The sequence below is a fragment of the Hippocampus guttulatus genome, chromosome 9 (genome assembly GCF_054856545.1).
Source record: "Hippocampus guttulatus isolate MCC_2025c chromosome 9, RoL_Hgut_1.0, whole genome shotgun sequence".
Taxonomy (NCBI): domain Eukaryota; kingdom Metazoa; phylum Chordata; class Actinopteri; order Syngnathiformes; family Syngnathidae; genus Hippocampus; species Hippocampus guttulatus.
Window position 1 is genome coordinate 4,578,704 of NC_141269.1, and position 26,648 is coordinate 4,605,351.

Genomic DNA, 26,648 nt, shown 5'->3' on the forward strand with positions numbered 1-26,648 from the left:
TTCGGTAAAGTCATCAGATCGTAAGGGAGGTGAGGGTGTGGGGGGGGGGGGGGGGTGTTCTTTATGAGCCCGCTAAACAAGAACCGTTCATCCCCGGGTTACACTCCACATCGTGTCTGGCGTGCTGACTTTGATTTTTTTTAATGAACAGCTCAATATCTAATTCATTAAAGTGGCTGTTTCATTTGATGCCTTTTCCTGACTCCGGCTGAAGCGAGGGAGCAAGGCAAGGGGGGGGGGGGGGGGGTAGATGATGTCGATGGAGATCCGCCTGCACACACTCAGCGTGTCCCGTCGAGGGATGAGGGGACGTCGGTCGATTGTGCCCCCCCGCAAACCCCCCCCCCCTCCCTTCCGCAGGGGGGGCGGAAGCAGTTTTAGTCACTTTGACTGCTGAAGGACGGCAGTGGTAATTGGCCTTGCGCACGCTCTCTTAACAATCGGTGTGGGACGCACTCGCGCGCGCCTTCTCCCGGCAGCGAAAAAGCATACAGAGGCATATTAGGCTTTAGTGCCGTCTTAAAAACGAGTGGCCCTCGGCTCAGCTTTGCGCGCAAGAGTGTCTTCGACTGCCAGGCAATTGGCATTCAGCACGTCGGGCATATCTTCCTTTTAATAAAGGTGTCTTGATCTGCAAATTTCCATCCATCAAGTTTTCAATGGCGCTTCACCTCGTTTGCGTCTCAGGCAAGCTGGAGCCTCTTCCAGCTGATTTCGTGTCATTATTATGAATATTATTATTATTATTATTATCGTCTGTCAAGTCAACTTTACTGATATCGCCCTTCAGCATAAAACCCGTCTCAAAGAACTTCACGAGTAGGCAAAGACAAACTCATTTGGTTCAAAAAAAGTTGGAGAACCACAGACGGGGGAAATCCCCCTTCCAGGATGAGTGCATCTTGTATCGGTCGTTCAGTGCGGTAGCTGGTTTGGAAGCTGGCTGTATTGTTTGCCTCTCCTGACTACGGCATTGGGCTACTTGAGCTACGTTTCTCATGATTCTTTAGACACAGAAGAAGGAAGTAGTTCGAGTTCTGGTGTGACAAAGACGTACGCCTACGAGCGAATGTGAATCGGAAGGAATTCAAATTTAAGCCGACGAACTGATAAATATATATAAGGCACATCGGATTATAAGACACCCTGGTGATTTCTGAGAAAAGTCAAGAATTTGAGGCGCGCCTCCCGGTTCGAAAAATACAGGATCATTATTGTCACATTAAGAATATGCACCAAAAAAAAAAAAAGTGCATGGATGGGGGCGGCTGGCAAGAAGGGATGCGTCAGAGGTGCCTGGACAGCGTTGATGTTACACAGAGGGCAGCGCCACAAGTCCAAAAGTATTGATTTCCCGCCTTGTCGAGAGGCAGCGAACTGTCACGCGGAGAAAGCCGACCTTGGCTTCCCCGCTGCCCCTCTTTACTCACCCCCCCTCAGCACTGCCAAGTGAGGAGCGGCTCGGTAACAAACAACTGGCTACCGGGTCTCCAATGGGGAAAGGGGGAAGGAGGTGAGTTTGAGAGGAAGAAAGACTGAGGAAGTGAGCAAGAGAGTAGCTAACAGTCAAAGCCAAGGCCGGTTCCCCAGAGCTGTCAGTGGGCAGCCCGGTGTCTGGTTATTGTGCTGTTTGAAATGACAATGGCTTGACTTGTATTTTCCTCCTGAGAGCATACTCAGATCTATAAACCAGAGGCGGGCGGGAAGCGGGAGAGGGGGGAGGGGGGGGGTGGCTCGGACATGATAGGCGAGGGAGGCAGCAGGTGGCAGCGGAGGAGTGAAAGCGAGGACGATGAGGAGAGCGACTCGTTTGCTCGCTATCTAAGCCTTTGAGGCCTACAGAGAGGAAGGAAGGAAGGCCAGGGACGGCGCGTTTTCATGTCAAGGCTGTATCAGGATTTGACAACAAAAAGGCATCGCTGTCACCTGCAGCTACAAGCGCGGTGAGACTCCTCTTCAGCCCAACCCCCCACCTCCGTATCCCCCCCCCGCCGCAGCTCGGCGAGGCCGTCTAAGGAAGCGGAGCCTACAAAGCGCTCTCGCCTGGCGGGATCAGGGTGACAGACACTTAAGAGACCTCGATGTCGTCGCCAGCCTTGGATCAGAGTCTTTTGCTAACAAGCTCAGCAACAACTTGGCTCTTTTGTAACACTGAGGCCCATCCAGGAGGTTTTTTTTTCCTCTTTACAGAGCAAATGTATTCACACAGGCTCTTTTTTTTTTAGATTTGGAAAAAGTCCTAATAGAATTAGCTGGCTTATTAGCGTCTGGCGCTGGAAGAAAGCCTGCATATAAGGAAAGGGAGGGGGCGGGGGTGGGGGTGGGGGGTGTGTGGATTTAAAGCAGTGCCTTGTTGTTTTTTTTGGGGGGTTCTAATTTTACACCACACTGACATACATTAGGCAGATGCACCCAAATATGGCAATGCCTAATAATGTGCGAGCGAAGGGGGCTTTAAGTGGCGGTCTCGCCTCGATTGCCAAGTGGCTTCTTCCTGGACTGGTCATACATGGATGATGGAAGCTATGTGGTCTCGACTCAAAGCCTTGGTCCGAGGTGGCAAGCTCAAAGCCCGGGGGCCCCACATCAATTTGTTGTGTATTATGTCATCCAATGATTAGGAAATGGAACATTGATATTGTTTCACAATGGTCACGGCTTTCTGAGCGAACATGACATTACAATGTGGCCTGCGACAAAATTTGTTTGACACCTTTGGTTTACGAGAAGATCAGCGCGCCTCTCTCCGGTAAAAGAAGGATTGGATACGTGATCTCGATATGATTCAGAGACGGTTTCGTTTTCAAGTGGAATGATTTGGCTTCATTCAGAGCGATTCCGTTCGAGAGAGTGTGATGCAATGAGTTTCTTGTCACTCTAAACGCGTAGGAATGAACTTGTCAATACTGTAACCGAGGCATTTCCTTTCGACGGTTGGTACGGATTTTCCATTAAACTGTGCGTCTCAAATGCGAGTCGAACAGAGCCATTGTGCTTCTTTGAGTGAATGAATGAGCCCTCGATTGCCATGATTCAAAATCGCATTGGCCAATCGATGAATCTGACTGTCTGTTAGCTAGCAAATAAACGCGAATAGCGAATAGCACGCAATAAACAAAAACAAAAAAAATGGCAAAGAATAAAGTCATTTTATTTTTTTGGGGCAAGGTTAGTAAAAAAAATAATAATTTGATGAAGCCCTGACTGTAGCGGATATGACAAACAATGATTTCTTAGCAACGTGTGCTGCATAGCCAAGGCAGATCTCACAACCTCTGCGTGCGAATGAGTCGCGGTGTCAACCTGTCCACCCCGCTGAAAACATTCGGCTCCGCCTCTGCCCTTTCAAAACTTCAGTTTGCCTCAAAAGACCGTCGGCGCAACTGGCAGCAAACAAACAACGTAGTCCCCAATCGTCGTAATGGACGCATAATGGCCCTGGCAAAGCGATTAAGCGCTAACTCAGATGATGAAAGTCGATGCTAAAAAGAGCTCTTTCATCCCTCTCGCTCCCGTCTCATCGGGGGTATCACCAGGGTGACAGGGCAGGGGTCGCCTGACACAAAATCAACATAGCAACAGGTGACCATAGTCAATAAGGACATTCTAGTCCTAGTATGGACATTTGCCTCTCGGGCACAAAAATAGTTGTACAGGTAAGTTTGCAATGTAGTTGCTAGAGAAAAAAAAAAGTGAATATGTGAATTTATGGATTCCCCGCACATCTTACGTCGAGACCATTGTTAACTGAGGATTTTTACAGCAAAATAGGCAACCCCCCCCCCCCAAAACAAAAAAAACAGCCCCCCAAAAAATAATCGGGGGTTATGACTGACGAATTCATGTGCCATTTTTCATTCATGGAGAATTCAATGCGTTGCGCAGCTATGACGTCACCTCTGGAAGGCAAGCCGACCACGAGGAAATCTCAGTTACAACGTGCCTCTTTCCTTGACTGAAGGCTGAATGGTGAGAACACGATTGACCAAGCCAACAACACACAAGAGCGTCTTCTTATTTGAAAAAAAAAAAAAAATGTGTTCCTCGCATCCATCCCGTGTATTCCCCGCTGGCCCCGACATGCTGGAAATGCCTGCTTTAAGTGCTGCTCTGACATTAGCTGAGTGTAGTCACACAATTTGGCCTGGGGACAAACGCTAGAAAGGCCCTATAAATATGGATGCACTCCCCCATACACCCCCCCCCCCATCTCTTCTTCTTTTTCTGCCCACTGTCCCCTGTGCATGTGTGTGTGTGTGTGGGGGGGGGGGGGGGTTGGGGGGTGGCTTGCCATTGCTCTGTCAAAGCATGTCGCCACTGTTTGTTTACTCACGCTGACAGAGATACACTCGCCACTGCTAACTGAGTGCCAAGCAGGCTGCCAACACTCCTGTAAATAATCCACTTGCGGAGGTCGGTTGACTAAAAGGACAGAAAATTCCCGCGGTGAATTTTGGGAAATTTGTATTTGAAAGTTTAGCTTAAGGGGAAATTTGGGACAACATCCAGATATATTTTGATGATTATTTTTGTTGGTGATTTTTGACAGTGTGGTTCAACATATTTCCATGACAGCAACTACTTTCCTATTTAGACAGGGTATTGACGGCAACTTAGGAAGTTTCAAAATGAGTGCAAAAAATGCAGAGGAGAGTTCAGTAGCGGAGATAGATTTTAATCTTGGGGGGGCAAGGCTATCTCCGGGGGCCACCCCCTCCCCCCCCCCCACACTTTTTTTTTAAATAACCCCCACGAAATCTTCACTAAACACTGAAAAACAATCACTGTATGTTCTCGACAGAAAACAGAGGAAATGTGGAGAAAAAAAAAACAGACTTCGAAAAAATCAAATAAAAATTGGAAAATACGTAAAAGTCAATTATCTGGCCTGGCCCTTGTTGGGTCCAAACATATTTCAGTGGGGAGCAGTGACCCTGCGGCCCTTGCTCGAGCTGCGCTGGTGGAATGGTTCCACCAAAAAAAAAACTTTCCGAATTGTACCGTCATGTCTTTGCCCTAAAATGCACTTTGCTGTGTAAATGGTAGCGAATGATGCCCATTGCAGAGTAGCTAAGCAACTGATTTTGCATAAAATGTCTTTTTCATTAAAAATTACATTGCAATAAAAAATAAAATCTCAACCACATTTGCGCCATACAGCAACAAAATAAAAAATGCAATTCAATCATGTGTCTCGCACTACGTACAAGAGCTGCCCCACTTTTGTCACCCAGTCTACTTCCCCCCTTGCATTTAACAGGCTGGTGAACGCATTAGCATGCGTTAGCGTGTCGCTGTCACCCGCCGTTACGTGACAAAGCTCAGCGCAGTGTGTAGAACGATGACATCCGGGCTGGTCGCTGGCGTACCTTTGCCCCCGCTGGCGCCTTGGCAGCCCGGCGGGCGCCCCGTGGCTGCACTGATGCCAGCGCGTGTGCAGGCATCAGGGAGGGGCCCCCACTGGGAGGAAATGGGCCATTAGCGCAGTTCTTGCCCCAGTGTTTTACTCCACTTCAGTACACATCACAGAGGGCTGCCCCTCTTTCCCTCTCTCGTTCTCTCTCTCTCACCAGCTAACACATGCTAATTAGCACGGCGACAGAGCGCGTATCTTCCTGCCTCGGGAGCATATGTGCAGCTGCAGCACAAAGCTGTCTTGCGAGGAGGACGCGGCCTGCGAGCGTCACCGCTGCTTCATGACATTTTCTTTCACGACTGTCAAATAAGCCGGAGAGGCGACCCTAGTGATTCTTTGGAGTAGATGTTCAAAGCCGGAAATGGTTTCGAAAACATACTTTATGTTAAATAGAACACGGCCCCGACTTTCCATCACTGCGCCAGCTGTCTTCCCCACGCGAGCGACCCACAGCCCTAATAAAGATGATCGGCCTAACGCCACAATAATAATGTGGCCGTCCCTCTTTTGACTAACCACCTGTGAAACAAAGCCATAAAAAATGGCGGCGTGTGTTTGTTTTGGACGATAAGACTGGAACAATAGCAAGGTGTTGCTAGTTGCTCGTTATAGTTTATTTTGTTTGCAAAAGAAGCATCTTGCGTGTTAGTTTGTTCCTTTGGAAAGGTTGACCTCGACTTGGATTTGTTTTGGAGGAGAAAACGTTACATTTGAATTTCGGTCCAGGTTATGATTCTCTTTGTCCAAGCAACAGACATCCATCCGTGTGTGTAGCTGATGGTGTTAGCATGTTAGCAATAATTCCCTAAACACCAAATCATCTCTCTTTGTCAAAGGAATAAGTGCGTTGCCCTCTTCCCACTGCGCCACAAAAAACGTCTTAATTCTCTCTTGACCAGTCAATGTATCTAGTATCACGCCATGAACGATCAAGTTGACGACTCCTGCATCCGCTGGCCATGTTAGCATGTTTGACTTCTGCTACAAAGACGTTGTCCCAAAGCTGAAAAGCCATTTCACCCCCGGCTCATGTCACTCAAAGCAACTCGAAACCAAGCGACTGTTATCCTAAGCAGCTTGTAATTCTTACAGTTTTTTGACAGTAAGATTGAGTGACTGCTTTCAATTAGCCTAGTACAAAATGAAGAGAAATGGGCAAAATAATATTATGCTGTAATGGGATTAGATAGCGAGACGAAACTCCGCCGAACGATCCAAGTTTGGATCAGCGCCACGATTTTACATTTCCTGTGTCAGCAAATATCGGAGGTTTCATGTAGATATTTTTAGCCTCTTTTCTGAGTCATTTAAGAAGGCTGCCTTCGCTTTTTATACAGAACCTCACGAAGCGGGATCGTGTCACAAACGTGCGCACGTTCATACAGCGACATGGAATCCTACCGCTAGATGAGTCAGCGGCAGCATTTGTCGAAAACGTTTGAAATAGAAATTCTCGGACAGCAAGTGTCATGTTTTGTGATGGGTGAACTGTGAAATTTCAGAGCAACGCCCTGCTCATTCGGCATGCACAGAGCAAGAGCCGTCCCGGCTTTGTTGCTCCCTCCTAAGAGTGGTATCGAAATCAAGCACATGTGCAAACTACTATGCCACTTCTTCATAATTAAAAAAAAAATTTTAAAAATCCATAATCGTCTCTCTTATCACACGGCCAGATCATGCGAGTATCCAAACACGCGACACTTCACAGGGCGACGTGGGAGATCAGTGTCAGGTGGATTACACAGGATGATGAGGTGATGCATGTCCCAGAAACCTCCCCCGACTGCCTCCCCCCTTTCTCAAACAAATCTCTCCTCCCCTGCACCTCGCTTTTTGCTGGCGAGCCCGACGTCCTGATTAAAAATTTCAGCTCTGCTGCCTTTCTAATTAATTAGCGAGGCCACTCAGAGGAGCGGCGGACCAATTAGTCTGCAGTGAGGCCGATGATGCCTATCGCTGGAGCATCACCGCGCAAGCTGTCGCTCGCCGGCCCGCAGCAGGGACGGGACCCTCGAGGAGGGTAGGGGGGTGAGGGGTGGGGGTTGGGGGGGTACTCTGGAAGGGGCGCTCGAGCAGCCGCCCGCCTGCGAGCACACGACAGTGCAGGAAGGTAGATCGTGCCTGCTTTGATTGACGCCGTCAGAGAGTTGACGACTGAGCTTGTAGTTTTGACTCTCTCATGTTGCAAAATAGAGAAATCAAAGCAAGCCAGCCATGCATCTTTATTTATTTATTTTTTTTGTCCTCATCAGGGTCTCGGGTGAGCCTACACTGAAAAAAATGGTGTGTTGAATTTGCTGGATTTTATTTTGTCACGTGGGTGCATGTAATAGAATCATTTGGGTTTCAATATTGTTTTTTTTTTTTTTTAAAGGACATGTACAGTCCACTAAAAAAAATGGATCTGGAGCCAGCTGATTTGATTGCAAGAATGAAATAAATACATTTAGGATGAACCATGAAATGTCAGATATGTCGTGAATGATTAGTGGGGATTCATTACCAAAGACAAAAACACAAGATACGTTTGCTGTATAGCTGATTTTTTATTTTTTTTTTGTGCTAATATTTTTGGTGGCACATTCAGGTTACAGCAGAAGATTGTTATAGTGGTGAGCCTGTCGGCCTTACAATTGAAAGAGGTCACCGTTTCGAATCCTGACTTCGGCCCTCTTGATTAGACTTAAGACGTTCTTTTCTCTGTAATTCTTGTGGTCTCGTCCTTTGGACTAAATCTCACCCGAAAAAGAATGTTGCGATTGGATCACTTTTGAAATTGACTTTGTACTTTTACTAATATTTTTGACAGGATTGCTGTAGGGGGGGAGACACACTTTATTCACTATGACATTAAAATGATTTTTTTTTTTTTAGAAAAAGGGAAGAAAAATCATGTGATCAGTTTGTTCATGATTATGTGTCTAAATTGTCTTTACGTGAAAAATAAAATCTGTTTTAAAGACAAAAACCATTCATTTGCAAAGGTCACCTCGGATTCAAGAGCCAGATTTTTTTTTTAATTTGTTCATTATCGCTGTGTGATGTTTTCCTAATTTGGGTATGCTACTTTTGTTTTCTCTGCTTTGCTTCTGAATGTCGTGAGCCGTCGTCTTTGCAAATGCTTTCCGGTGCTGCGTGTTTGCTTGCGCGAAGCACATTGACTTGTCTTGTACGTGAATTGTGCTGTATAAATAAAGCCACCTCCTCTTGCCTCGCACGAACATTTCGAGCAAAACGTTCATCGGTTACGGCTGAGTTTACACTGACAGAACACATGAAAACAATCCACATGACTCCCCTGGCCGCAAGTGACGACAACTATTTTGCTTATTCGGTGATGGGCAAGCATCTCCGATAGAAAATTGAGGCCGCATAAATTTGTCTGTCAATGCTTTTGATGTTGTTTCAACGTGTATTTATTTGAGTTGTGTGGGCAGAAAATTGGCATCAACCTCGATGACGCTTATTCGCCCGGTATCAAGATTTGTATCGACATTTGCCACATTCCCGATTTGAAGACATACGATGTTATCACGCTTCAATCATGCTGTGTACATTTTTGGGGGTCGGATGTGTAACCGTCATTCTGGTGGTCCTCACGCTTTGCTGACTTACGGTTAGCGAAGAGTCTCATTACCACTTCAAGGGCTCGTCATCATCTTTTGCAAGTCGACGTTTTAGTCGAGCTTGATCAAAAAAAAAAAAAAAAAAGAGGGGCTGATATGGCTTTTTAGTTGAGGGCTGAAAAAGAGCCAAAAGCGAGGGAAAAGGCTGTTTTGTTTAATTTCTTTATTTATTTTAATCCTCAACGTGACGGATGTGCAAACACGAACTGGCACGCAAATAATTACAAAGTGGCATGTTTGAGCATAAAAAATTAGCTTACATGGCAAACACGCACGCGCATACAGTACATTCGCGAGAGTCACTTTTCATGCCGTAGAGGCTGATGGGCGCAAGAAATCAAAAATGAATATTAGAGGAGCGCGAGGAGGACGTCAAAGCTTTTGTGTTAGTGTCTCTTTCATTAGACGCAACGCGAGTGGACACACACGCACACACAAACGAGCGGGAGTAAAGCCACAAGGCGGCTTGCAAACAGATGTACTTATTAGATCGACGTGTCTGACATTTTTGTCGACATAAGTAATTAATTTCTCCTTTCTATCGGGAAGGTCCAAAGAGCCCAATTAGCATGCCTAATATCGCTGAAGAAAAAAAAAAAGATATTTTTCTCCCTTCCCCCTTTTAAATACAGAGGGAATATTCAAATGGATCGCCTTTATTATTCAAAGGCGTAAGCAAAAGTCACGGGCAGAGAGACGAGATGGGAGTTGCACTCGCGGGACCGGGAGGGAGATGATAATCAATCTTTTATTTCTGCAAATAAACACAACGAGCGCGCCCCTGCTTCACGTCTGCATTCATTCAAGTCCTTTCCCTCATTTTAAAGGACTTTGATGTCGCTGATCTTTCTTGATTTAGTCACAAAATGTCACAATTAGCGATCAATGAACCTGCTCATTGTTATATTGAACACAATCGGTAACTTCTCATTGCGGGCGCCATTTTGTACTCTGAAGACAGTGAACTAGTTGAGAGTGAATCAGTTCATCAAACTATTCCACAAAAATGATGCGCTTACCGAGTCCTGATCCATGATCTACTGAAGGCTAATCTTGCAGGAGGGTCAAACAGATTTTTTTTGCACAGGGCACATTGTAGTTATGGCTTCCCTCAAAGTGAAACCAAATATTTCGTCGTCTCATCCTATTATCACATATACAAAACAAATTGGTTGAGTACTAGTTTTGAAATCAGAAGTCAAGGATAATAGTATGTTTAAAAAGGAGAAAAACAAAATCTTGCAAAATTTGAAATTGTGGTAGAAATTTCAGCAAGGATTGCGGAAGTTGACACACGTGATTTGCTTTCGCGGGCCACATTACAGGATGTAGGGGGGCCGAATCTGGCCCTCCACCTCGAGTTTCACACCTATGTGCTTTCCACCATTTTTCAACCAAAAACTAGCCAGAAAAATGTGCAACTTTACATGGATCACGTAAAAATTGAATTCATTTCCTCTGCACTTCTGAAAGATACTTTTTGCGGTATTTAAATAGGAACCATAATGTGATCTACTTTACATCTCCGAAATGTACTTGTTGTATATATATATACACACACACACACACACACACACACACACACTAGTCAACAACAAAACAACACAGATTTATCTGTGTTCAGTTGAAAACAATGCCGAAACAGGATCTGAATCCGAGCGACATTATAAAAGGTCAGGTAGGGCTAGTGAAAATTTTTGTTTATTTGATTCCGTTTCTTTCACTCTATTTTTTTTCTTTCTTTTTTTTTTGGCTGGCCATTGTGGTTCTGTGTTTTCTATTTTCACAGTTCGTTCAGGTATTTGTTTTCAGGCGAACTCGGGGGGCCTCACTACTGCAAGGCCCCCGCTCTCTGGCCCGACTCTCCCACTCGTCTAGCTATAACAAAGTCAATATTACAAAGAGGTAACACATGTCGAGGTATGCTCCGGGCCCGCCGCGCCGCTGTGATCCAGGCATCGGGACACACACGCACACACACACACCAAGCAACACACGATAAAAGAATGCATACCTCGGCAAAGAAAAGTGCACCTTTTTGGGGGTGATTTTTGTGGTCGAAAATGTTATTTTGGCTCTTACGTTTGTTAGCTTGTGCATGTCACATGTGCGAGTGCAAAGTACTTGTTGGTACATTTGGAGTGTGTGTGTGTGTGTGTGTGTGTGTGTGTGTGTGTGTGTGTGTGTGAGTGAGGGTCAGTTTGTTTTGTTTTTCCCCTTACTTCAGCACATCTGAGAGAGCTTTTCTGGAACTCCTGAGCCCTGTCTAAACAAAGATGGCCCAAAGTGAGGCGTGGAAAGGGAGGGTGGAAGTGGGTGTCTCACTGTAACTGTGTGCGAATGTGCGACTGTGTGCGTATGTGTGTGTGTTTGTGATTCTTCAAGCAACCTGGGACCTGAAAGGCCTTGCGAAAAAAAAAAAAAACAGTGAGGAAGAGGAGGGGGGTCGGAAACCGAGCCCCTGAGAAAAGCAGCTGGAAACACGGAGACTTGTGGTCTTTTTTTTGCCAACTCCTCTTCGTCCCTTCATACCACCTCCTCGCTCATCCTCTTCCTCCCATCCTGCCCTGGCCCAGCTGCACTCACATGTGTAACCCCCTCCACCACCAGCACCACCAGCACCACCAACGCCCCTCCCACCCAAAGTCAATGCCGCTGCCAAGGCGAGGCAAAGCATCGCAGCTGCGAACACTTTACGGGCCGATTTAACGCCGGCCCGCGCAAAGGCACGAGATTCATTAGGCCGGCGTTAGCGTCGGGATGCGGTGAAATGTTAACACGCAATTGGCGAGCGGAGAAACGAGTTGGGGAAAGTATGAGGAAGAGGAGGAGGAGGATTCTCACAATCTGGCGTTTGTCATAATTTGTCATTGTTAAGGACTGCTAATGTGTTGAATTTAGTCAATGGCTTTTTAATGGGGGGGGGGGGGGTCAAAAACAGTTGGTAGTGGCTGAGGCTGAATAGTAAATAAGTTTAAAAAAAATCTGCTTTCAGCAAGCTTTATTGTGAACCATACAAGAAAAGAAGCCAGTGAAACCAAATCTTGTCATGTCATCACGACTCAAGTCGACATAAACAACAATAATCAATCACACCAATCATGAGGGAAGATATTTTGGGCCGTACCATTTCTGATTCTTGCTCCCATCGTGATCTAATGGCATGACAACATAAACTCCTCTTACTAACATTAGCTTACTCGAGGGGAAACCATCTTTTGAATTTGTACGAGGGAATAAATGACTTAACTACAGTAACTATAATTTATCATGAACCACGGTGGCGAAAATTCCAAGTCTCACAAACACGACAGTGAATCTGTATTTTCTTCTTTGTCCGTGTGTGTGTTACAGTAGCTAGTTTCTGATCTTTCTGGTTCACCAACAATGACATGAGATTCTTGAGACTGTGCCATTTGAAATTTTGAGGTGGCGGGGATACTTCTCTTGTGAATCAAACACCATTTTTGTTTGTTTGTTTGTCCACGTGTTCGCTCGCAGGCTACTTTCTGGTTTCTGGCATACGACGTAACATGTTAGCATGATAGCATTATACAGCCTGGGACTCATTTGGTTGAGTGTGTGACATCGTGCTAGCTAACAAATTGCAATCAAATCAATATGTCTTCGCCTTGCTCTTTTCCTAAAATGGTGAGCTTGGAATTTTTAACCCGTGGCGCTACTTCTAACAAAACTCATAATGGTGTGGTCTCTTTGACACATTGAACCAAATAATTATGAAGGTGTGCAGTATTTTTCTTTTTTGTTGTCTGTGTGTACGTTAGCTAGTTTCTGAACTTTGTGGTTCTTGAACAATGACATGATCATTGGGACAGTACAATTTTGAGGTGGGAAGGGGCGTGCTTCCTTCGTGAGTCAAACACCATTTTTGTTTGTTTGTTTGTCCTTGCGTTACTTCCTACTTCCTGGTTTCTGGCAAATGAGTAGCATTACACAGATGGGGCTCATTTGGTTGTGTGTGTGTGTGTGTTTTCATCTGCAGGCTTGTGAGCTAACAAATGGCAATCAATTAAATAGTTCTTGGCCTTGCTCTTTTGCCAAAGTGGTGACTTGGGCCCTTTTTTTCCCCCATTGTCACAGTAAGATGTCATGTGTAAGCTTAGGTTTTATTTTCTATTCATGCATGATGCGCCGTGCACAGTATATGTTGAAGTTATGGCAGAACGGTATATTGGGGGTCCTACTAACTTCAGTGTCGAAAGCCCTGAGCGGCCTTATTTAAATGCTGGGAAATTTTGCTAGTGACACTCAAAAGGTGGGGGTCTTAGAAGGATCTTGAAAGGTCAAGATGAATATCTGTGTCTGGTCTGAAGGGCGGTCATTGCTCCTTGTGAGTTGGGGAACTGCGTCTAGCCGCCACTTCATCCCCTCTATCTCGTGAACTTTGTAAGGCTGATAAAGATGAAAAACACCCTGATGGACTTTTCCTTTTGGTGCGTCTCCCTTACGCACACCGAACAGACACGCACACACTTGTGCAGCTTTGGGAGTGACACACTTTTTTTTTTGTCGTGGGGCCAGCCGTCATGTAGACATTGGATATGCCTCTCCCTCCCCTCCGATCTTTTATCACTTTCTTTTGAGTCGCTCACTTGTGGCTTGTCATCTATCGGGCTGGGATTGGTGTAAACATGGAAGTTGAACGCTCGCCGCACACCTGAACGCGTCTGCTTACAATGCTGGCGGAGGTAAACGCTCTTGAAGATGTTTGAGTAACGGATTGGAGTAGTGGCTGCGCTCTACTTTTTTTGTGCCGGGACGCGAATCGTTTGTACAAAGTGTTACATTCATGTTGAAGAAAATGTGCTGCTTCAAGATGCTGCATGCTGACTAGAAAAGAGGAATTCTTGTGCGTGTGTGTGTGTGCGTGTTTGCACTAGCAGGAATGTGGGAGTGCGTGAGAGAGAGAGTGTGTGTGTGTTTGTGTGTGTGTACGTGTAGTCGCACCCTGCAGGCGACCGTGACGAGTGTGATGACTAAAATGTCAGACTGGCGGAGCCTCGGCAATGGTGGCCTCCTGTCGCCGTCACAATGCAACTATGTGTTTGCGAGCCGCGCGTCGAATCATCCCTGACTCATAATTTCTTCAGCTCTCCCCTGCCACTGTCTCTCACCATGGCCAGCGCTTCATCAGTTGACTTCTGCTCTGCGCCGCTCACGGCAAATATGTCTGGTGCTTGATTTTAAGAACGCCGCAGAGTTGGAAACATCCCAGCCGGAGCTTGCGAAAAGTGTTCCGGGTAAATGTAAACAAGCAATATGGCCGATGACCGTGATAATCCGGTTTTGTTTGTGAAGAGATACTTTGCAGTCGGGGTCAATGGCAATACCGATGCAAATCAATCCACGGGAGCGGTGGGGGGGGGGGGGGGGGGGTGTTATGGTCGGCCGCCATGATTTTGAAGAATGATTTAATTGCATTTTTTCCCCCCTTCCATATTGCAATTGCGATTTAACCCTTTCCTGCACCCTGTCACCTGATAACATGATAAACTGTCCACTGTTTTTTTTTCATTACACAAAAACTAAACAATTGTATTTTTGTGGGGCGATAGTGCAAGTGTAAAGTCTTTTTTTTTTCTTTTTTTGTTGGGCGGGGGGAGGTTGAGCATAAACAATGAACAGGTTTACCACTGACATCAGGAAGGAAAAGTCACCCTACATCACAGGATAATCGTTTGGGATTTATCTTTCATCCGCTTATCAGATCTTTGCCAACCTCGATCAGAAGAGGGGAAAATTGCTCAAATTAGGCCTGATTACCGGAATGCGTGCACCCCGCTTTAGTCACAATTTTTTATTGTAATAAAGCTAAATATTAGTGACACATGACTCATAGTTTGTCGGAGATCATTAGTGAAGAGTGTAGGGAGCAGACCGGGTTGCTTCCATGTATGGGCCTTGAAGTGAAGGAAGGAAGACGGAAGGAGAGCACACGAATACACGAAAACACATGCATCTCCCTGCCAATCCACCGGGGACTCACGGCCCATTTGGTTGCCATTAGCATAGCTCTGGCCCGCCGTGGCCCGTGTCAGAGCCCAGATGCACAGCTGCACAGAGGACAGGGACCTCTGCCTCAGCGACTGGCAGCCGCTGGGGCTCCAAAGCAGAACTGACAGGGGCGACAGGCCTTTTTTTGCACGGTGGGGATTGAATGGACAAGCACAAGCTGTTTTTTTTTTAAGTCAGCCCCCCCCCCCCCACCCGCCGTCAGTCCACCACTTTCATTTTGCTTCAGAAAACCATCTCCGAGTTTCATCTGTATTTGTTCGCTTTGCTTTTTAAAGTCAGATCTGAATCAAAGCGGCACATCGAACTCCACTAATGGCCAAACAATCCTAATTAGGATCAGTGAAAATGAACGCCTCGAAAATATAAAATGTGACGCTGGTTGTTGTTTACTTTTTAAGAATTGATCTGTTCTAGACTCCAACTGCCGCCTGTTGTAAAACTGACAGGTGTTCAAAACAGTCATTTGTTTACTCTCCAGGCAACATTTTAAAGTACGAGTTAAACATCTTAATCGACTAAAACATTGTAGAGATTTAGCTCACCACATTAGAACCAAACCCAAGTGAAACTCCTCCGTTCAAAATCCCAGACAGTCGATGGATGCTAGTTAGCAGTTATGCTAGCATATGTACTTGGTATTCAATTTACACTATTGCTCATATTGTACTGAGCAACCAGTTGCACTGTTATGTCACCTCAGTTCCATTTCCTTCTCCATGGTTATCGTTTCACTTCCCCTCTCTTACATCACTGACGCTCTTCTTTGATGGTATCACAAGAAAAAAAAAAGGCTGTGTGTCTAAGCAAACCTCATCAACAAGCAGAAATAAAAACGAACCAGCAATTAGCATTAGCATAAGTTCTGTGCTTCCTCGTACATTATGACTACACTCAACTACAAAGCCTTTCTTTATTCGTCTTGTGTTATTTGTCACCTGGTTCCAATATGGACACTGTGCGGTCCTGACGTCTCAATTCCGAGGCCGGGGCCCATCTTTATGACACGCAACGCCGCCGCGCCTCTCTTCCCCGGCACACATTGGCTGCACATTTCTGTCAGGAAATTGGCAACGTTTTCAGCAGCTAAAGCTCGCCGATGAGATAATACCTCGCGGCTGGGGGAAGACGAGAGGACAAGATGCTCCCGGTGTTGTACAACCGGCTTGAGCGCCGACTGATCCCAAACGGGCAAAACACGAGGCGCACACATGCTACGCACAGGGGGTTTTCATTTACGAGCCCGGCTTTGCTTAACTCGCCCGACAAGAACTGCGGTCTGTGGCGACGTGTCGAACACGGGTAAAGGGATTCGGTTATAGTTGGAAGGCGCAGTGCGAGACCATCTGCGCAGGCTTTGCATTGTGCAGAGATGCTGGGAGAGAGAAAACAAAAGCCCACTGGCGTGCATTTACGACATTCAAAACGACAGTGCGGTAGTGCAGCTGAACAGGATGCTATTAGTCAAAGATCACCATTGCTTCTGTGGTCTCATTGTGTCTTCGCTGACGTCTGATTCCCGCTCCGGCTCAGTTGCATGTGTCGCCGTTGGTCCGGGGCCACGGGGTCTGTTTACAAGGCGCACCCGAGCCAAGAGTCCAGCCTGGAACCATCGTGTTCGAATGCTACGATGCTTCCACCCATCTGTCGTGCTAACGTTCGTCACGGTGAGTCCGGGCCGTCGCCGGTCATGAGTGTTTACAAGTTGGCCGGGACAGGCGCTGCTGGCCAAGCAAAACAGCCATGAAACATCAAGCCCGCAGCTAAACACTAGCCCGCAATGAGACACACACTTGAGTCAGATAAGGGCTGAGAATGATGCAGACTGAGTCAAGTTGTTGACCGCGACAGCTAATCGGCAGCTGCGTGACACTCGGCCGAGACCCCAAACATTTTTGGGTCGTTTCACTTCGGGTCCTGATTAGAAGAGTTGAATCTTTGCTGAGCAACAAATGAATAAGCAGAATGGACTGTGCAATTGTTCCTTTACTCCAGAAGTACCAAAAAAATGTTTACCGAACCGATACAATGGAGGATTGCTGAAAAGGAGAGTTTGCATTACCAAACTAAACTTTTACTGGTACCACAGTACAAAAAAAAAAAATTCTGAAAAGTCATACGTCCTGGTTTAATATTTGAGGACCCGTTTACAGAGGAGGTTCCCGAAAATTCAAACCAAAGTGAACTGACTACTGTAAGTGGTAGTATATCAAAATGGAGCAAATAAGAAATGTAGCTAATGCTAATGCGACTCGTACGCCATCCAAAGATTGCTTAAAAGTCATTCGGTAAGGATGTCGAAGCGTTGTACAGTACCAGTGTGATATTTGGGGACCCTCACGAACAATATATACAAGTGAGCTAAAGTGAACTCAATATTTTATGACCCCCACAAAGAAACCACAGAACCCACCTGACCTAACCTGCATGACTGTGACCGGTACCCAAACTAAAGTTTGATGCAAAGTCGTATAGTATGGGTTGGTTATTTTGGCATGCTTGACAATGCAAACTAAAAAAAAAAACAAAAAAAAAAACCCACTGAATATGAGCCATACCATTTGTCATAAAAAACACAGCCCCCCCTCTTCTGCTGTCCTGTCCTTTATCCCATGTTCGTCTACTTGCTGCGAGCCAAAGAGGAAACCCTGGCGAGACGCTAACATAGTGACTAATGCCACATTTCTGGCCTGGCCTCAGATAACACAAGCTCCTCCCCCTTCCCCCCAGCCTTCTGTGACAAATATGCGCGAGGGGAGTGGTGGGATCCCGGCCCGGTACTCGTCCCTGACCAAAGCCGGGCCAGGTTATAACGCGGGCCAAGCACAAAACAGACCCATTCGGTCGCACAGAGACTTGTACAAGGGGATGGGGGGGTGGGAAGTGGGGGGAGCCGTGTTTATTCTTTTTGTCTCTTTTGTTTCGTCTGTTAAAGCAAACACAGATGTTTCTGATGGCCGGGTTGGACGCATCTGCACGGTCGCTTCCTTATTAAGAGCCTTGTAATCAATTTGTATTCTTTCAACTTCTTCCTCTGTCATTCTTGAATCGCGAAGCCTTTCACATCTCTCGCTAGCTCCAAGTGGGAGTCAATCGAAAAAATAAAATAAAATACAAGAGCGCACCCCCTCCGCCTGCGCCCTTTGTTTTATTCTGCCCTTACTGCCTCTCGCTGCTTTAATGTGTCTTAATGCCGCAGTCTGCTTAATGGCCCAGATATGAGCGCTTGCTGCTAGCTGGCGTAATAAGTCCGTGATGAGAGGGGCGCCTTGTCACAGCGGCAGCCCCGCAGATAATGCCACGCTCTAATTGCCATATTAGACGCCCCTTAACTATCTCGTCAGCTGTCAGACGCCGGCTCGTAAACAGCGGAGGTGCGCTTTTGTTTGTTTGCATCTGCTGCCGCCGCCGCTACCGTTAGGCCCGCCGCACATGACGCTAATTAGCAAAAGGCAGCAATTTGCTCACTGCGTGAACCGTATATTTGAGGCAATGCCTTCATGTTCCAAGTTGATTCATTGTAACATTTTCCCACTGAACTCAATGTATCAAGTTCCCAACTTAAGAATAAGAGGATAGCATCTTGGCAAGAGACACCAGCAAATAAATGACAGCAAACATTGAAATGCCAATGCGGGCCTCGCTTTACCGAAGATGTTAAAAATGGTCACATCTGTCTGTGTCGATATGGTGGAAAGTAGTAGTTTTCACATCCAGCATTGGACAATATCCGTCCAATCCTTCCAAGTTGTTCATGTTGTCTAAGCAGAACGTGCATAAAAGTGCTGAACTATGACATATGTGCAACCTAAAGGTCGGTCTTCCTCCTGATCCGCTCTGATCGACCAATCCGGGACATTGTGAAACCCAGATGGTCAGATTGTGCAGACGCTGGACTATGACCCGCCACAATTCTGCGACTTGCATGATTCTCACGGCCGCCGACCGTAAATTCATAAAGATTCTGATAAGCGTGAGCCACTCACCAGACCGGCAAGATTCTGCTGATGAGAAGAGGCGGGCTGCAAAACGTAGCAGCTGCGCATATGCCGAATGTCTGATCAGTTTGCGGCAGCGTTCCATTCCTATGGCGGGAACGGCTGTAACACAGATTTGTTCGTGAGTCAGAATGTGCCGTAATCATCATTTAATATCATTCCACATACTTTCATATACAGTCATACCTCGGTTTTTGACCATAATCCGTTTCAGAAGGCTGTTCGAAAAGCGATTTGTTCGAAATCCGAAACTATTGTATTCGCCCATGATTAGGGGCTAATACACTACGCAGAAATAACAAAAAAAAAAAAGATTTGCGTAAATCACAACAAACACATCTGCTCACAATGAACGATACACGAGGAAGCGTCACTTCCTCGTGTAAGAAAGCATATTCGGCTTTGCTCAGTTTGGTCGAAAACTGGTTTTCGGTCGTAATCTGAGGCGTAAAAATCTCGATATTTCTGGTCGAAATCTGATATGGTCGATAATAGAGACGTTCAAAAACCGAGGTTTGACTGTAATTTCATTCAGCATTTACATGGAATTTCTCCAGAAATGAACGCTTAGTTCCAACAAATATGCATATAAAATATACAGTAAGATACTCAAATGAACAACCGAAGCAGAAACTTCGTTCCCAAGAAATCAAAAAAAAAAAAAGTCTGTTTGACCAGAAAGTGCTAGCTTTGTCAGTACCTAGCGCTAGTTAGCATAAGCTAGGATTTCAACGATCGCCATGCAAATTAATCATTTATAGTTGTGTATGCTTGCTGTCTCCTATTAGAATTATAAAAATATTCCGGTATTGATTGAGTAAAAATTTGTTGACGTGGAAATTTGTTGTCACAGAACAGCACCAAGTCGTGTTTAGCTCAACTGTGTCACAGTTCATTTTTGTGGGGTTTTAAAGACAAAACATGCACGTTAGCTTCATTAAAGACTACAAAGTGCCCCGTAGGTGTCAATGTGAGATTGTCGACATGTGGGAACGCAAGCAGAAATGACAGCAATCAGCACAGTAAAGTGCTCCCATAAGTTATTGAACTTCGGCATATTTACAGCACGCCAGCGGATCGCTGCATGGAGGAGATTTCTTTTTGTTTCTGTGGAGAACTCTTTTCAATCCCGACAACGTCAACCTCAAATGAACGTTTCTTGTAATCATGCGGATTTGTTTGTGTCCCCTGCAGGCCATTCGCTGCACGCTGGTCAACTGCACGTGTGAGTGCTTCCAGCCGGGCAAGATTCACTTGCGCACATGCGACCACTGCAAACATGGCTGGGTAGCTCACGGTAAGTTCATTTGTATTCACTTTGTGAACTTTATCACAAACCAGTAAAGGACTTCCAAACTGGCTGACAGTGGAACCTTTGAGCTGACCGCTTATTCAAACGCACTAATTCCTCTCCATTTTAAATAATTGTCGAGAAAAGCTAAAGATAAAGCCGAACATGCAAAATTCGTCCTGTCAATCAAATGTAAAAGGAAGTCATTCATGATATATATATATATATATTTTAAAGCCTAAAAATCTAAAAAACTCTTGTTCTTTTTCTTGTTTGTGAGTGTTGGGAAAATTCAACATTTTATAGCATTTTAAAACTAGTAACTGTCATGCAAGTGTAAAAATAAATTAACTAGCGTTAACTTTCATGACAAAAGTATAATGCCAACTTGCAACTTTAACTGCCGCGAGGCAAAGAAGAAAAAGGTGACATTAGGGACATGAAAACGCACAATTGTCACAAAAACGTTCGCCTGCATTCTTCTGGTAAGCTTTGTTTTCGCATCTTGGATGATCCCCAAAAGCCGCACTTTAGCACTTCACACAGGTGTAATAAAAGAAAAACAAAAAAAAAACAAAGAACCCAAAAGTACAAAGAGAAAAAGGCGTGGAAGAAAGCCGGATAAAAGAAAACACCTGTTTGGCTCACCATAGCGGGGCCGTGGGGCTCTCTGGGTGAATCAACATAAGGACCTGGGCGAATATTTCCCAGCCTCTCCCCGTTGAAGTGTCAGGCGTCCGCCCCCCCCCCCCCTGGCGGGCCCCCCCTCCCTTCCAGCCCTCCCTCAACTTTTCATTTCATGTCAGCATTGGCAGCCACTCTGACAAGCACTTCTTCATTTTTTATTACGTTCGTGTCTGGCGGCGAGGCGTCGTCAGGCGAGGCTCCTGGTCCCGGGATCAGAGAAAGCGAGACCGGGCCAGGTGTCACCCAGACAGGCGCGGAGGGGGAAGGAAGGGTGAGAGGAGGGACGAGAGGGGGGCGGGGACAGCAGGAAGGAGAGGAGAGAGGACTGATCGACCAGAGGAAGAGTTGACTGAGGTCGCAAACTCGCTTAGGGTTTTGGTTTTCCCCGATTTACGCTTGTCAGGCTCCATGCACCCAAAACCTTGTTGCAAGTTGTTGTGCCTCCCCCCCCCCCCCCCTCCCCCCGAAGGCCAGAGCAACATAATGTAGCGAGAAGGACTTTTTTTCAAAGAAAATCAATGTGGAGTACACATTAGATGTTGCATAGACTGAAGAAATTTAAGATTGCTGCTCATGGGGTCAAGTTAAGGAAGAATACGAAGGCTATGTTTATACTGTCGGGTGTGATATCCAATTGGGAGTTTTATCGTTAGATTCGATCTTGGCATGTACTCGCCACGGAACAGGCGGACAAAGCATGACGCCAAGTGACATTTTAAAAAAAACGTCACACATGGGTGCCACAGTTAAGAATGACCGAGGGGTGAGGCGGGAGGAGGTAGAAATGTTTTGAGGACAACATTCTTTGCAGCCTTTACGATATGAAAGTTACTTTCTACTACATTGCAATGTGGATTTGGAATTGATTTCTTTATTTGTTTGGCTGTTTTGTTACCTGTCACTTCAAGAGCACGGTTATACTGCAGGTTAGTTCCAATTTTTAGCAACAATACATCTGAATACCAGAAATCCGATTTTTTTTTCCCACAGCTTGGCCTCTTTTGAATGCGGATATCAATCTGATACGTATCTGATGCGACACTTAAGAGTCTTCAATGAACCAAGCGTGCATGTTTTTGGAATGCTGGTTAGTGATGCGCAGTTCTTTTCTTTTTGCCTTGACCCGACTATATTGTACAAAAAAAAAAAAATTCCACTAATGTACAAATCAAGGTCTCGCCCCATTTGCGGGTCAGTAAATTGACTCCCCCGGCCAGTGGAGAACTTTCGATGAGATAAAACCTAATGACTCAGTCAGTTATTTTTTATTTATTATTATTTGTGTGTGTGTGTGTGTGTGTGTGTGTGTGTGTGTGTGTGTATGTACAGCCCTGGACAAGCTGAGCACGCAGCACCTGTACCACCCGACGCAGGTGGAGATCGTGCAGTCGAATGTGGTGTTCGACATCAGCAGCCTGATGCTGTACGGCACGCAGGCGGTGCCGGTACGGCTCAAGATCCTGCTGGACCGCCTCTTCTCCGTGCTCAAGCAGGAGGAGGTGCTGCACATCCTGCACGGCCTGGGCTGGACCCTGCGGGACTACGTGCGGGGCTACATACTGCAGGTCAGAGACCGGCCCGCCAAAACCAGGGTTGGGGGCAAAGTACAGTCCGATGGCGCATTCTTTAATGTGGCCTGCCAAGCATTCATATTATCAAGAGCCCTGTAATTGACGCCCCCTCGAAAGATGATAATAATTCGATTTATCAAAGCTAATTATGAAGCTCCTCAACATACTTCTTTATACGGTCGTTCCTAGCATTATTTCCACGGCACCAAGATGCCAGACGATGGTGCCAAAGTACCACTTTTGCCTGATTGAAGCTTGGGCACCAAGATGGCGGAAAATCGCATTTAAGTTGGTATCTCACTGAGCAGCGAATGCTTGTGAACGGGGCAAATTTGGGATTTTCGTCAGTGTTCGTAAAAGGTTGCAAAAATGTTCGCAGACTGTTTCTACTTGCCCCAAACCTTTAACTGATTTATTAGTCGTTTTAAGTTCATCTACAAATGACCTGACCCATCCGTCTCTTTAAAAACTGAAAACTTGGCCCTCGTGCTCAAAGTTTGCCCACCCCGCTCAACCATTGTATTGTTGGTTTGCTTGTTTTTTATGTATACATACGCGCATACACACACATGTTACAATTTTCCACTATTTTCTTGAAATGGTCCACAAAAAAAAAACATCGTGGTCCCCTAAACTTATTTTAGGCCACAGTGATGGGCCACTTTTTATCCCATCACACTTGCACTATTTTCCCCTTGGCGGTCACTCGAGAAGAGGGGAAAAGAGGTCGAAAAAACAAAACAAAAAAAAAAGAGAAAAGAAAAATGTCATGCCAGCAAACACACTCCCCCTTCTTCCTCTCTAATTGCACAAAAGGGTTCTGGTGCTGAAACCCGAAGTGTTCCTGAATGAATTAGTGTGCAGCGAGCGAACATGTGCATGTGGTTTTCTTACTGTGTGCGAGTACGTGTTGTGTTCACATGTGCTTATCAGTATGCAAGTGGGGTGCACTATTCCAAGAGTGTAAGTGGAACAGCATGGCGGGAGAGGAGGACAGGGGTGGGGGGTATTATTGAGGAGTGTCAGGGGGAGTTGGGCGGGGCGGGGGGCACAGTATATGCACGGAAACTGCTTCTGTGACTTAAAGCACTTGCAGATCCACGCGCACACACACTTACTTTAGTGCTTGTAGTTTGCAGTTGCACGCCACTGCACTGGATCATATCTCGCGCTGTTCCTAATATTTTGACTTGCCTTTAGTGAAAGGATATTGCAAACAATCTCCATGCAGTGCTCACAACTAACAATTGAGAGACTGCAAGTGTGGCAATACTCAGTTTTGCTCAAAAGCGCTTCTTTAATGCTTACAACGGTGTTATAACATTATAATAACATAGTTTAGAACGGTTCCTTCATTGTTTAAATCGTGCCTACAAATGATTACACACGAGGGTGGAAGTGCTGCAATGATGCGACTCTGACATGAATTTATAATTATTATTAGCACCACCGGCGCTGCAATGAACTCTTATTGTTGGCGTCTAAGTAATAGCGCGTGCCACCACGGCCTTTTAGCTGGTAATTTACTGAAGAAATTAAGCACAGCGCACCTCGCCTGCAGCAGAACAAAAAGTAAACAGACAGACGGACGGACGGCGGTGTGACCAAATATGCGTAACACTCGGCAATTTACCTTTGTAATAGGTTGCTCATAGTGCAGAAGTTAATCAATAGCATTAATGACTCCGGTGGATGGAAGTTTGATTTGGAAAGGAGGAGGAATTACCCGCGGCATCAATAGCCATTAAAATAAATGATTGCCTTTTTTTTGGGGGGGGGGGGGCGGTTAGTATGATTTTGTTCAGTCAAGTGCACACTGTCTTTGCAGTGACACATGAGTTGGGATGATCATCATTTTCATACTCTGGTCGTCTCATTTCATATTCATTCAGTGACATATTACGAATGAGGAAAAAACAATGGCTAGTACGACAACAAAAAACGACATTTGACACAATATATCAAAATTGGTTCTGGGCGTCACAAATATGGTTTTCAAAGGATTCATTGATTCATTGGTTGTTTTTGTGTTCGACACAACCCAATTGGTCGACTTTGTTTCCCCAGCCCTAAAATTGACATGGTAATTCTGTTATGAACTTTAATGCACCCCGAATCCCTGAACCCTTGAGAAATTGTGGCAGAATAACTTTTCTGGGCAAGGTATTGGATTTTTGTGGGGGGGAGGGGACAATTTTATCTGAAATATATCTTCTTTAAGATAATTTTTTTTTTTTTACTTGAGAATCTATCAGTCAACTTGGCGGCCTGTGGGCCCTCAATGAATCCCCCCCCCCACCCCCACCCCCAAAAAATTTTTTTTCAACATGTTTATTATTTGCACAACCATTTTTTGTTTGTTTGTTTTGGCAAAACATTTTTTTTCTGTGGGGGAAAATCAAAACATGTTCCAAATCATTTTTCAAGATTTAAAGTTTTTTTGGGGGGGGGGGGACAACATTTTTCTGTGGAAAAACGTATTTTTGAAGAATGTTGGGGGGTGGGAGGTGTCAAAACTAAATGCTCCTCCCCTTTTTTCCCAATGCTTTTCAAAGGCATTTTTTAACTATTTGCAGGCCGGCACGTATTTTTTTATTTACTTATTCGTTTCTTTCCCTTTTTAAAGGTCATTTTGTCATCCGCGTGGTTCAAAAGTGCTTGGTGCCCCTCTCTTAGACAACCCCCCGGTAGCGCTGATGAAAAACTGTGGCCCCCTCCATCATTTAGTTGCCCATCCTAGAACTGCAGTATCTCTCCATCCATCCCGCTGGATCATTCAGCTCAAGTCTGCACGGTCCGCATGCAGTTTGGAGCGTTTCCGCGCAGATGTGATGAGTGGAAAATAGTGCGTGTAATGTCTTGTTTCTGCTTCTTTTTTTTTTTTCTTCACACATTTGCATATGTCAGGGAGGGCGTCCCAGCAGTTCAAATCGGGACAACTTGGGAACGATGCCCTTCACTTTGGCACCGCCGCCACGACACTCCATCTCTCGACTCTTCATCCTTGTCATCCTACTGTCATGCTTGTTTTCACGGGCCAACATGCCAGCCCCCCCCCCCCTCCCGCTTTAAGCCACCCCCCTGACCCCCATCCCACTCTTAGGCCACAGTCTGTCGCCGCTCCCGTCCACCGTTGGCTGCGCACAGATGGGAATGTCATCAGCGTTTCCCCCTCCGCTCTGTCTCCCACACTCTCTATTATGTCTTCCTCTTCCTAATCCCTCACCCGGTGAAAAATAAGATGCGCGGGAGGCAGGGAGGCGAGTGGAACGGAGCCCGAGGAGAGCGGAGAGGAGTCGGCATGCGGGCCCGGGTCCCAGGCTTTTCCTGAGCGACATTCCCAGTAATGTTCTGTCCTTGTAGAACATTGGGCTGCCTCCGCTTTTTATGAGATGCGGTTTTCCTGACTCCACACGCCTTCCAGGAGACCCAGATGGAACCGCTAACAACTCCCAGCACTGCGTGCACACACTGTGTACACACACGTACACACACACACACACAAAGTCCTAACCCTAATTGCACACACACCCGGAGGAATGCTTATTCAAACTATCAGGCGCACACGGCCGCAGAATCACTCTGGCCCGCCAACACTCACTGCTGCATGCCTCCACACGAGGGTGTCTACTAACCATTAAAACACACAAGCCGACTCCCAAGGAATGGAAAAAAATTGTACATGCATAGGACATGAATGCGGTTGATGTAATTACACGCATTGGCAGTGCAAGAGAAATCCAGACGTTGTACAGTAAACTCTCCGAAGGAACTGAGCCCTGAAGCACATAATAACAACAAAAATAAGTGGAAAAAAACTTCCTGTTAATAATGGGGGTCGGCACCCACCCACAAAAACAAACAAGGGATATTAATTTTTTGAACTCTTTCATGCACCCTGTAACCTGATAAGAGGATAACCTGTCCACTGTAGTAACCGCTGTCCCTGAAAGGGTTAATATTGAAAAAAACTAATCTAACAGGAGTTCAGAACATTCAAAGTGAGGCGTTTCCTTAAGAATGAGA

At 45.8% G+C, this 26,648-nt stretch overlaps 2 protein-coding genes across 5 annotated transcripts in view; one reads left to right on the plus strand and one right to left on the minus strand.

Annotated features, from left to right (window-relative positions):
* cntln (centlein, centrosomal protein) overlaps positions 1-21,129 on the minus strand; it is a 212,776-nt gene extending 191,647 nt beyond the window's left edge. For both annotated transcript variants that reach the window (XM_086119061.1, XM_086119060.1), the window contains exons 1-2: positions 21,013-21,129; positions 19,062-19,175 (exon numbers count right to left, since the gene is read on the minus strand). The gene's annotated coding sequence lies outside the window, so the exon portion shown is untranslated. The remainder of the gene's footprint in view (positions 1-19,061; positions 19,176-21,012) is intronic.
* Positions 1-26,648, plus strand: part of bnc2 (basonuclin zinc finger protein 2) — a 161,414-nt gene that overhangs the window by 95,378 nt on the left and 39,388 nt on the right. For all 3 annotated transcript variants that reach the window (XM_086119062.1, XM_086119064.1, XM_086119063.1), the window contains exons 3-4: positions 20,268-20,370; positions 22,381-22,616. In XM_086119062.1, coding sequence (XP_085975188.1) covers positions 20,268-20,370; positions 22,381-22,616 — 339 coding nt within the window. The remainder of the gene's footprint in view (positions 1-20,267; positions 20,371-22,380; positions 22,617-26,648) is intronic.